The 13,332-nt window shown below is 41.2% G+C and overlaps 1 protein-coding gene across 1 annotated transcript; it reads right to left on the bottom strand.

Moving 5' to 3' along the window:
* Window positions 1–2,391: 2,391 nt before the first annotated feature.
* sona (SON DNA and RNA binding protein a) lies at window positions 2,392–12,165 on the bottom strand. Its single transcript, XM_080840019.1, has 8 exons — window positions 12,034–12,165; window positions 9,461–9,570; window positions 8,990–9,182; window positions 8,803–8,888; window positions 5,489–8,254; window positions 4,942–5,366; window positions 4,754–4,835; window positions 2,392–4,175 (listed from the first exon to the last, which is right to left on the bottom strand). The coding sequence occupies exons 2-7, from the start codon at window positions 9,501–9,503 to the stop codon at window positions 4,764–4,766; spliced, it is 3,585 nt and encodes a 1,194-aa protein (XP_080696145.1). The 5' UTR covers window positions 9,504–9,570; window positions 12,034–12,165; the 3' UTR covers window positions 2,392–4,175; window positions 4,754–4,763.
* Between the last annotated feature and the right edge of the window lie 1,167 nt (window positions 12,166–13,332).

The following is a 13,332-nucleotide window of genomic DNA, read 5'->3' on the forward strand; positions in this document are numbered from 1 at the left end:
AGTAGATGTTATGAGGTTTGCCCTGTGCGAGGGGAGTCATCTGGTCAAGCATTCTTAAAGGGGTGCAGCAGAGTGGTCCAATGAAAAGAGGGCTTGAGCGGGAGCTGGTGCAGAACTCTAAACTTTTTAGTGTAAAAGTTTTACCCTGTGGCTTTGTTGTACATCCTGATGTTACCTTGGTGCCAGTCCTGATGTTAAGGTTTTTGACCCTAACTTACACTAGTCCTAACTTTGCAGAAGTTATGTTTCTGTACCTGTCCCTGCCATTAACATTAACATGAAAACCCAGCTATATACTTCCTATATTACACTCATCCCCAAGCCAAATTACGACCCCACTCAATGGCCCATATCAAGATCTAACAGACGCAAAAACTTAAGCAAGGCTTTATCCTTTATCAGTCAGACTGGAATCTGTAATTTCATCATTAATACTCATAGATCATACCTTGTTTATTAAAGGGTTTCCTCATAAATCACACAAAGATTCTTTACCCTGATCAATTTCTATAAAAATAGCACCTCTCCTCCACCATTCATCATAGCAACCCATTTGGCAGGGTAGATTGCTCTCTTCTCGCCACCTTCCTCAATCACTTTGGATCCCGGCCATATTTAGCTTATAACCATTTTATTTACAAAGAGGCACTCGACAAGGATGTCCATTATCCCCAAAACTTCTTGCTGTATGTGTTTGTGTCAAAATGCATGCATCTCCTCTGCATAAATGTGTATATCTTTATTTGTAGGGTGCTTGGTTCATCTGTTGGTGTTTGACATGCCTGGAGCCGCCCAGTAATTTACTTTTCTTGTGTAAAAATAACAAAAATATCACCGGCTAAATCTATTCATTCTCAGTGCACAGACACACGATTTCAGAGAAGATCTGGGGCAAGGGAGATGGCAGGAAGACAAGATTAAATGTTACAAGACACAGTATAAAAAAAACAGGCCTCCATGCATGCTTGTACAAAGTTTACATTGCATTTATGTGTAATCTTTTTACCTGAACTTGAAACAACCAGATGGATCTACATGTCTGCTATTTGTATTTACAAGCTTCTGACAACCAACAAATTCCGAATGTTTCCAGATCACTGTCAAGAAAGTTGGATCAATATCTGTACTAGTTGGATGAACTGTTCAGACACAACCTGTTACCTTTTCTGACGTTCTTTGCTTGTCTCTCTCGCCCCGTGTTCTTTCTTTGCTTGTCACTCTGCCTCTTGTGTTCTTTCCTCCTGAGGGTTGTACGTCTCAACCTCAACTTCCTGTGCTGAGATGGTTCTGCATTCAGTCCACCTAAAATGCCACATTGCTGCTGCTTACACCCCAGTATACAGTACAGACCAGTCCCATATTAGACACAAGTTGACATCCACACATGGGGCCAATGTGTAAGATGCTAAGCGAATTTGCTGGAGCCCAATTAAGCTGCCTATATATTTAACTCATTTCCCATGCTCTTGCTCATGTGAATCTGTATGCATGGTCATCCTGTAATCCAGGGATCCATTATGGACAGTTGCTACTAGAGGCATATTGTAGAGAGGTGAAACCATAAAAGCTTTAACTCAGTAAAAGGGATAGCACTGACACGCATGTCCAAAATATTTTTAAACTTAATAATTGAATCAAACCAAAGCTTAAAACGCTTATTGAAACAGAATGGCCCTAAGTTTGAGAATTGTTCTGCTAGACAGCTCTTTAAGACACTGTTAAAGTCAGCCACTAGGGGTTAGGCCTACAATGCTTAGTAATAAAAAGGCAGTTTACATTTCTACTTCAAACGGTGCAACCTACCATTTGGTGTCAGTCTCAATCTAGTACAGAAATGGGTGTACAAAATGTTCAGCACATTGTATTATTGGACTAAAAATCAGTGGTTATTTTTAGTCTACATTGTTAGCCAATAGCTCCATCTAATGGATGAAGGCTCAGACTGTGGAGATAGTGATTTAAAAAAACGGTAGCGTTTTCATATTTTGTTGCTTCGTGATAACAATGTATACAACGAAGCCCCATGAACATAATAATAAAAAAAACTAGGGCTGTCAAGCTTTTTGATTTTTTTTTTGTCTACTTATTACATGCTTTGTAATAAATCCATCTAAATGAATCCAGTATGTCTCTTTCCTATTGGTCATCCTGTAATCCAGGAACGAGCCTTTACTCAATGACAGTGAAGATCAGCAATTGAGTAGTAGAAGTGCTTGAGAAATAACCACAGGCCAAACCCAAATCTGGGTCCCACTGCGAACTGGTGGTATGGGATATCAAGGCCACTGTCCCCCCCCCCTCCCCCCCCCAAAAAAACCACACATCAACTAAAGAAAACATTGAGGACACCAGTGGTTTTAGTGGTTTCATTTAATAATCAACATGGCATTATGTACAAAGCAAGCAAATTAATGATCTAGTCTATCTGCAAAACTGAAATGTGGTTTTAAAATGCCAAGGGGCTATGGGTGAATAACTGAGGTTTTCAGAGCAATTCTTTTTAACTCTACAATGCAATATAGATTTAGTACATTGGGCATACAGTCCAATATTCTGAATATCACCACCATTGTTGTCCCTAGTCTCAAGCCAGCAATGTGAATTAATAATAACTATAAAAAACTGCCCAAAATAAAATTCCCTGCTCTGTTATCAAAACATACCTGGTTGATTAATTTACTTCAATTGTGTACATGGTAACTTCTGCCACCAAGCAGTCAACGACTTGAAGTCTGTGTAGGTGTATATATGCTGTGTAAGGGGAAAATAGCGGGCTTCTCTTCTTTATTCTGTATAAACACCATAGATAGACCTCACTGCAATACATTAACCTCATCTATGTATAGATTTGTGTGGGGAGATGTAGTGTAGGGTGCAGTTAAACAGGGTGAAAATGGCAACTACATTCTGAGGATGTCACTCATTTACAAAGGAAAAGAAAAAAAAGTATCCCTTTGAAACGGGCACTGTTCATGAGCCTTTGCCAATTGTTCTTTTTCTACGCATTAAGACGACAAAACACAAAACGCACAGAAATGAACACCAGCACAGCACAAATTACAGTTCAGGTGTCAATAACATCAGTTTCATCTTTCTTAGCTTCAGCCCTCTTTGGCCATATTTACAACATGGCAGTCTGATTGTCACTTCTCACCAAAATGCCAAACCTGCAATTTCATACTTGGATGATACTATGCCTTGGTGGATAGTTTTCCATCATGTCACTCTCTTGAAACTTAAAAGTATAATTTTGTCAACCACAGAAAAAAGCAGAATCTGAATCATTCAAAAAGGTCCCACTGCATGTCCAGGATAAAAAGAAAAAAGTGAAATATCCTCCAACTCCAACACCACCAACCACTTGTGAAACTGCCTTTTAATTAAACTGCCTGCACGAAAAAGGACTCAAAAGATGCTAGTAGAGCAAGCACAGTTCCCCAGTAACACTAGAGCAAGTTCTGCAACCAAGCAAATTCAATTAAATACAAGATATCTGTAAATTAGAAAGGGAAAAAATTAGGTTCCATCTTCCGCCTACTTGTCTTTAAACCAGTACAACCAAACATGGCAGAATATTACAGTAGAGAAAGTTTAATGAGCTAAGGGCCGTATTAACCAGGACCACAATTTACTATCCATGAGAAATGAACACAAAATTTAAAAAAGGTCAAAACCTTACAAGTTTACAACATTTGTATCACGTATCCCCAGTCTTAAAGACAGGTTTGCACTACAATCAAAGGGGCAGTTAATATATGTGTAAAATGTCATGTAGGGGAATATGTGATAAGTTCCTTCAAGTAAAATCTCGTAATTATACAAAATTGGAGATCCTGAAAGGGCAATGTTTTGCATCACAAAGTGTCTCCTGACAACAGCATGACAGGACATGTTCAGACATTTTTCCTATTCATGTTAAGATGTACTCTCTTGCAGAAATATTTCCATTTTCCCCAGAGGCATTATGAAAACCTGTCGTTTTAGATCTGTCGATCACTGCTGGCCCCAAAAATTGTGGTCAGTCAGGATCCACTTTCTGAAGATCCACTGTAATTATTTCATCTGAGCATTGTCTGCAAAGGCAATCACCAAATCCATCAAACGGAGTTGCATCAAGGGGCAGAAAGGGGGTTTGGAGGTATGGCAAAAGGTGGATGGGACTGGAGAAATGGTTACTGCAAAAAAAGGAACATACAATACAATATTTAAAAATACAGCAGACACAGTTTACCTAAACTTTAAAAGAAATAGTTTAAAACCAACACAGTCCAAAATGCTTAATGGCTATGGCTTTGAAACAAAGTGAATATTAAACGCCTTTCCACTGCAGGAACTCAAGTGGCTCGAACGTTGTTCACTGCCTTTTTTTTTTTTCCACCACTGGTACAGGAACTACCAGATGTTGTTGATGTAACCTAATACTTTTGCTCTTTGATAACGTAATTTCTGAGCACAAAAAAGTAGAGATATACTTCTCCAGCATCAGCACCAACATTAGACCGTTCAATCCATGAATTTGTAGGATTACTCCAAGGTAAAGTCAGTTGAATTTTGTCTTCAACTCATTTTGCTTTTACCAATAAGAGTCATCCATCATTGCAAGCCCCATCCAGCAGTTTCAAGGCTACCCCATAGTAGGTACTAATGTCTCCCTCGAAAATGGCCCTGAAAGGGATCCTACAGTGGTGGTTCCGGCAGTCACACACAAATAGCCTGCTAGTTCCTACAGTGGAATGGTGCCTACTGACTTTACCTGTTTCCCATCACTCATCATCAGACACGTGGGGCTCGGCTATGGCCATCTCCTCCTTGCATGCTGCTATTTGCTTGCATTTCTGAAATAACATGAAAGCAAGGTACTTCACACCCAACTACAATTCAAGTATTTATGCGAAAGGGATAAAGAACTAGGATTTTTTTCTTAAGCAATAATATACTGACCTCTGTGAGTTCCTTGATGCTGAAGCTGTTGGCCTGCTGTGTCACCTTTCTCTTCACTTCCGCAATATTGGCTAGATTTGGTGTCGGCACCGGAGGTGGTTTGTTGGTAATGGTGGGAAGTGGTGGCATGGGGGCCATAGCTGCCAATGCACCCATGTTGGAAAGGGCTGCCGTCATGGTAGCTGCAGTCATACTGGCCATGGCAGCATTCATGGGCATGTTGGGCATCCCTGGCATACCCATGGGCAAACTCATTGGCAGATTCATGGGTAGAGGCAAGGGTAATGACAGAGGTTGAGGAGTTGGGGTTGGAAGAGGCAGTTGAAGAATAGCTTTAGGTTTCAAACTCTCAGGGATGGGCACTCCTGCCTTAGCACACATAGCAGCAGCATTAGCTTTTGCTATCTCCAGCAACTGGTCCTTGTCTGTCAAATGAACAAATTTAAATGCATTAATAAGTAACAAATGCCACAAACACAGACATTATATATCAATTTTTAAATGTAATACTATCTATTAATTTAAAGGTGAGTGAATGAGACCATACCAAGATCAGTGAGGCGAGGTGGTGTTTTGCTGGTGCTCCGGCGAGCTCGAGAGGTGGATCTCCTTTTGCGAAGTATTAGGATGGGAGAGTGGCTTGGTTCACGTTTCCATCTGTCTCGCCGATCAAAGGATCGACTTCGGAAAGCTGGCCTTCGGTGACGAGAACCGGAACGAGACCTCCTTGAGCGAGATCGGCGGTTCCGTGTTATGGATCGGGAGCGAGACCTCCTCTTCCTGCCAAGGGAACGAGACTTGGAGCGCTTACTGTCATTTCTGGATTTTGAGCTCTTCCTTCTAGCTGGTGATCGTGACTTTGAACGTCTCTTTCTGACCGGAGATCGTGATTTTGATCGTCTTCTTTTTGGTGATCTAGACTTAGACCGCTTTGCACGAGTACGAGACTTGGACCACGATTTTCTCCTTCGTGCAGGTGATCTTGATCTTCTCCTTCTCACAGGAGACTTTGTTTTGGATCTTTTTCTTCTTCCTCGAGATGGGGACCTTGACTTTCTTTTCTGTGCTAGGGACCTAGACCTTGATCTTCTTCGTCTAATTGGAGATTTCGATTTTGAATGTCTTCTTCGGCTGGTTGATCTCGATCTGGAGCGTTTTTTCCGTGCAGGGGACTTTGATTTTGAGATTTTTCTTCTTGTGGAGGGAGACCTAGATTCTGAATGCTTCTTCCTTGCAGGCGATAGTGATGTTGACAACCGTCTTAATTTCAACAAGCTTGTTCTTATTTTGCTGGATGATTTAGTTTCTTCATGTTTGGTGTTACCCGGTGAAGACGCTCTTGAATGGTCGGATCCATCACGGTCAAGGTCTTCCCTCCTGTTTGACTTAGAGAGATCATGGTGTCCCTTGGAAGCGGCCAGAGATGATGCCTTTTCAGGTGAAGATAAATATGAGGTAGATTGTTTGTCTCCATCACATGGTACAGCAGTTAGGTCTTTAGAGTCATCTCGCTTCTGCCCAACTTCAGATGCTGCCATTTCCTGCTCATCTGATGAACCCCCCGAGAGGCTCCTCCTAGAAGTCTTTTGAGACGTACCTTCAGTACCTGACTTGAATGGACTCTTTTCAGCCAACGGAACCTTTTTACATGGTCCTGCAGGAGATACTACTATGTCTTCATTATCAGAGCTACTATCTGAAGTTCCATGTGAGGGGGATGCATCATCTTTCTTCAGTATATGCTTCAGCTTTTGAGTTTTAGTTGATTTCTCATCTTTAGAGAGGGAGCGTGATTTCAAGTGCCCTTCAGTTGGAGAAAGACTCCTTGATGTCGACCTCCTGCCATCTGAGACAGATCTAGATATTGATTTGTCTCTGTTTGGAGAATTTGATCTTGAATGCTCTCTTCTTTTGGCAGTTTTAAGTCGTCTGCTGCTTGCCACAGGTGATCTGGAACTTGAATGCATATGACGTGACATGGATCTGGATTTTGATCGTTTGTTGTGTTTTGGAGATTTAGACTCAGAACGAGTCCTCTGTGGGGACCTAGATTTTGATATCCTTCGTCTTGCTGGGGACTTAGAGCGAGATTTAGTTAGTCGCCTTGGTGTTCTGGATCTCGACCTGTTTTTACGGGTGGACCGTGACGTAGATCTCTTGGCTTTCCTTAAGTCAGACTTAGACCGCCGCAGAACCACAACAGATCTTGATCGTGTCCGCCTGTTTCTCCGAACGGACCTAGAACGTGACCTCCTAGACCGGGACACTGGTGTCCTCTTGCGTGTGCGCGAAGGAGATCTTGAGATTCTACCTCTCCTTACAGAGCGTGACCTTGTCCTGGATCTGGGATTCCTTCTACGTGACAGAGATTGCCTGGATCTTGACCGACGCATTCGCCCAATGGACTTTGATCTTGTTCGCCTGCCATGCCGTGGTGACCTGGTTCTAGACTTTCTCTTTCTGATGCCTGATCTGGAGACAGAGTGGCGGTTTATCTTAGTAGAACGGGACCTAGACCTCCGTCCTGACCGCTTGACTGATTTGGACCTCGACCTACGTTTTGCTGATGGGGACCTTGAAGGCTTCCTTTTCTGACTAGCTCTCCTTCTGGGGCCTGATGTAGACCTAGCCCTGGAGGAAGATCGTTGCTTTCGAGCAGCTAACTTAGCAAGAGGACGCTGAGGGCTTGGTGAGCAGCTTGGGCTCGTTTTCACCCTTTTGGTGTCCGAGAAGGATCTTGACCGAGATCGCGAGGGAGAGGGACTTTCCGCTGGACACAGACCACTCTTTCCTGTATGATCTCCATTTGTTTCCTTTGAACATGACGTAGCATCCTCCTTTTGAAGATTTTCTTGTTTGGGAATTATATCAGGCAGGTCCTGCACTTTGCGCAAGTTCCCATTTTCACCGAAGCGTTGCACCTCCATCGCAGTGGTTTCACAGTGGTCCACTCCTTTTGCCAAATTATCATGCAATCCATCAGCATCACACTGGACCACTTTTTCAACAGAAGGTTCTTCTGAGTTAATAGTTTTAGCATCAACTGTTTCTTCAAGATGAGGCTTAATTCGGCCTTTCGAAAGTACCTCAGAAGAATCCAGGGCCGTCTTTTGGTCTGTGTTGTCAGTAGCCAACAACTGTTTAGATTCTGATTCCGATTCAGACCCTGAAGCAGCACTGCTTTCTGACTGTGAATGAGAGAGGGATTTTTTGTCTTGTTTTTCATCTTCTTTTTTCTTACCCCTCTTCTTTTTTCTCCCAGTATGACGTTTGGGTTTTTTGGCCTTCCCATTGCCATCACCCCCATGCAGGTCTGTAAAAACAGATACATATTAGTATACTACTATACGCTTTAAATACTTTTCACCTTACCTTAAAAAGTCACATTTTTAAATGTCATAATGGTCACAAGATATGTTATACATGATGACTGCTGACTATGATAGCACTGCATTCAAAGCACTGGAACACATTGCCTTTGTTATCATAACTTTAGGGCCCTTGATTTTGAGTAATCATGTTAAGGAAACAGTCTTCTTCTGTGCTTACATGACTGAGAAAAACTAGCCATGAGTTACAATCTATACTATTAGTTACTAAAGCTCATATATCTATTAGCCCTGTAAACGCAACTGGGACAGAGAAGACCCGCTAAAGAATATGTGCATTATGATGGTAAATTACATGTAAATATAAGGATGGCAATTTTCTTTTCAGCATGAGTTAACCATTTCAGGAAAAATAATGTAATGGCACCTGAGAACGAAGAGGGTATGCAAAATACATAGCTACATACACAGAGACAATTAAAACCACAAAATTGTATGAGTACATTTGGGATCCTGACTGATATACACTTGCCTGCTATGGAGTTTCCTGTTGTTTCATCTTTTATTTTAATTTGCTCTCCTCCCTTCGATGTGAAGACACTTTCAACTTTCTTTGCACTATGGAGAAATCAAGACAAGAATCATCAGCTGAGGACACATTTATGATTAGGCCAAGAAAAGCAAAAATCTTGAACATTTTCTACATCAGGCCACCTCACCTGGCTCTCGTTTGCATTCCACTGTCAGATTCCCCAGATTCAGAGCTGCTCTCCTTCTCATTCTTGCGCTTCTTCCTCTTCTTCTTACTTTTGTGCTTTTTTGGCTTTTTCATCTTCTTCCGGGGAGTTTCACTTTCTTCCTTGGTCACAGACACCTCCACAGTAGCACTATTATCAGAGGCTTCTTCATCATCTGTGAAAAACACCACATTACCATAATCTTATGTGTGACCTTTAACATTTTCATAAATATTCAACTAGCGGGTAAGCTTTACATAAGAGCAAGACAATTGCTGAAGATGAATTCTCGAGTTTGGGATGTAAATGTTGAAATGTGTGTTCCCTATTTGACAGTTTCATCAATTATGTCACATAAAAGTCTCCAATTTGTATAAAAGCATCTGACTTGCAAGGCAGACTGATAGTCCAAATATTTGAGTTTCATATTTTCTCCATGGATTTATGGATTACCTAGTGCAGTCTTCAAAGCACACTCCATTGCTTCAGTTGACATAGTGTCCTTTTCGATCTCCGCTGACCACAGAATTGGCTGGACCCTCTCCACCACAGTTCACTGGGACCTGCAAGATTCAGTGAAAATGTTACACAGAAACTAGAAGCTTATGCACCACAATTTAAATGGCCTTAATTTATGTGTTGATTAAGAGCAATTATTTTGACACCTGTCCAAAAGTAAGGATCAATCTGGGTTGTAAAACAAAATATGTGGATTACATTGTCATCGTCCAGGTTCAGTCAAAGTGTGTGTGTGTGATGTGTACACACATTTACCAAATCAATAATAGTTACGTAATAAGGCACAGTTACATCATAGATTAGCCACAGAGTTACATATATATTTCCAACCGATAAGTTGTAATTGTAGGAGCAGTTTGAAAGCAGAATACTTTTCACTCTCTCTCGATTACATAATTTAAATTCAAACACGTGCACAGCTTCTGGCCTACAATGTCGGCCGCCTCGGCTTCACAGAGGCATTGGCCTCTGGTTCATGAGCAGTGGGGCAGCTATATTGAACCAGGGCACTTGACACTGGAAATCAATGGAAGTCGACCACAAAAAACTCTGAGTGGAAATATGGACTGCATGGGGGTGTGCCTTCCGTATCACTCATACTTAATATTAATACATTTTACACATTAAGCTGCCGTCTATTTTTTTAATGTTGTATTTGGTACCCTAATATAACATTATGTTGAGGGCTAGCAGGTCATTAGCCTGAGATATGGCAACATTAAAGTTAAAGTCTTAAGAGTTAAAGTTACTTTAACCTAAGTACAGCTTTTGCTTATTCTACCCACCTCTGAAAAACTCGTTATGGCATAATAATTTTGGCTGTTGGAGTGCAGTACTGTAACATATAATAAGGGACTTGGCTACTTCCACCTTCAATAAATGGCTTACTAAGATTAAGACATAATATTAAGTATAATTTCAAAATCTTATTAAGACATAATTGTAAGCATCATTTCAAAATCGTATTAGTGTGATACATGCACCGAAAACCTTGATATAAACAATATTAGATGCCTAACCTCTACTGTAACATGTATGTAATGCACAAGTCACAACATTAAACATTAATAGACCGCATTTAAGACATGGAAAGAAACAGTTGGTGACTTCCGGATCATCAGCCGGCAGTTAAAGCAAGTAGACGAGCGGGAAACGGGTACAGCGTCAGCTGCTTAAGAACAGGAGTATGACAAATGAGAGGGACTGGCTGGAGCCTACATTCGGACTTGGCGCGAATGATTGACATTCAAAGTTGCACATTTTCTAAGGCATCAATCAAATATCAAACAATGCACATGGGAAACAAAGAATGAAAAATGTACTTAAGTCAACAGGACTGATTACGTGCTGAACCATTAAATGATAGCTACATGCAGTGGAAAAACGCCACTCCAACGAATTAGCCCAGTTAGCATCATTAGCGTATTGAATTCCACATTTTAGTAGAGCCATCGGATACCAGAACAAATCTGTTGCACTAACCTGCTATTTATTAGCTACCAATGCTACAAACTCTTAGGATACCCACTGCAACTTAAGTTGCTTGAATGAACCTGCAAGGCTGCTTACATGCTAGATTTAACCCAGCTAACGTTACAGACAGCTGGACACAACCACAAGCTTCACAGACATTTATCTTACTAATTCCTTGCATAGCTATTTTAAAAAGCTAACTAAATGTCTTTTCTGACTACGATTACGCCACGCTAATGTTAAATAACGTTTATAGTCACTGTGACGAACACCGTGTAAGCTCTAAATAGTTGGCTACGGGAACTAGCTGGCATGTTCAAGTTAATAACGTTTAGTAAACAGTATACATAATCACTTGTCAGTTAGAGCACACAGAAACAACCACGCAAGTTATCTGCTTGCGAATTTCATTTAGATAACATCATTCGGTAAAAGTATGTGACAAAGGCATTGATTTAAACTGTTTAACCAGCTAACAAATGTGAACGTTTGAATTTCATGCGGCTCACACTATCACACTTTACTTAGCAGCTAAGTCATCTGGGTAGCAGTATCGAGCGAGCTAGCCTTAAAAAATATTCAGGCCTACAGCGACTGCAGCTAAGCACATGAGCTAAGGCTTCGTAGAGCAAACAATAACATAACGATTTCCCGTCGGACATCACAATTCACATATCATGCAACTCAAAGATATTGCCTAGAACTTTCTGTTTTTATAGTGTTATAAAACATTACCAATCAATACTTGCAAAATAACAAATGTTATCAACCAATCCAGTCGAAATGGCCTCCTAACGTGCTAACAAAGAAGCTATCGCTAATTGACGGTCCCTATGTGTGCGCATCACATCCACACCGGCCTCCTCGCGTTTGCGTTGAGCTAATAGCTAGCTAGCTATCTTAGCATCACAAGCGGATCAAGGTTTGGCTAACTAACATTAGCAACACTCCGTTCTTCCAAGACACATACGACTAATATGCAAATATTTCACTGATAAAAATCACAAGACATGCACAACGTTTAGGGTTCTCACCTAGTTCTCCGATTTATTGAATTATATTGATTGCGATATCCTGGAAACTTGCTGAAAATTAGTCGCCATGACAGTCAGGTCGAACAGTAGTGTAGCTGCCAAATGTGAGGACCCTGCCTGATGTGAGTCCGCCAATAGGATGTCTAGAGTCCGCCGCTGCCTGATGTGAGTCCGCATGCGCAAACACAAACGGTTTACGGCAGAAGGCTCAGGAGCAAACTATCCAAGACGTGCATTCTCATACATGGTTTAATATCAACGTATCTGGCTTCTCTTAACGCATAATGTAGGTTTATTTAACGTAGTGTTTTATAATTTTGTCAACGGTTTACAGCATAAGGCTCAGTGTCAACATATGGGGCTATGTTGTATTACTGTTACTAGTAGGCTAATGAATGCACTGCTTAACTAATAATTCAATAAACATGAAGCTTAACATCATAAACCTTGGTGGATTTCAAACGTAAACAAATGCGCTTGTCATTCCACTTCATGCTGTAGCCTACACCACCAGCATTACCTGACTCGTTGTACTACAATAGTGTCGCAAAGTTTGCGCATGCGGCCTCACATCAGGCAGGTCCTCACATTTGGCAGCTACAAGTAGTCCACCAATATCCCAGCAACCCGCGAGCGAAGAAAGTTTCCCAGAAGTCTGTCTATGCTTGCAACCATGGAGACGAATTGATCCCACCCCCACCAAACAAAAGTCAGATGTGTCCATAGTTGCTTGTAACTACAAATTGTTGTGTTTTCTTGATCTTACAGTGCATTCACACGTACATGTTAGAGGCTTCAACGGAGAAGCTTCCCATTCACTCAGTGACTTGTGGTTCTGTTGCTTTGCTTTGCTTTGCTTGTGGTAGGAAGTTAAGACAAGTTCAACCAGATAATTTCTAATAGGGGGAGAACTTCCGGGTACCCTAGGAGGCTCTCGCAAGATCATAGACTTAAATAGTTTTAGTCATTTTAGGCTCCTTGGCATAATGTCTCTAATGTCTTTGGAGTACACTGAGGATCTATCATTAGCTTGCTGTTGTTTATAGAAATGCCAGAGGCTCAGGCAGCGAAACCTATTGCTTAGTTATAGAACCTTGTTATAACATAGGTTTTGTGTAGATCACTTGATTTGTTATTGGATACGTAGCATTGACTGGTTGGTGTGTCCATCATGCCATGTAATCCCTGAACTAGGTAGGCTATACTCACTGTCTACGTAAAGCACAGTCTTATTTACGAATTGCTAGATTACTATTGCTATTGATAATATTAGCGCCCTTGCCTATGGTGAGTACCATT

The sequence above is a fragment of the Sprattus sprattus genome (assembly GCF_963457725.1).
Source record: "Sprattus sprattus genome assembly, chromosome: 5".
Classification (NCBI taxonomy): Eukaryota; Metazoa; Chordata; class Actinopteri; order Clupeiformes; family Clupeidae; genus Sprattus; species Sprattus sprattus.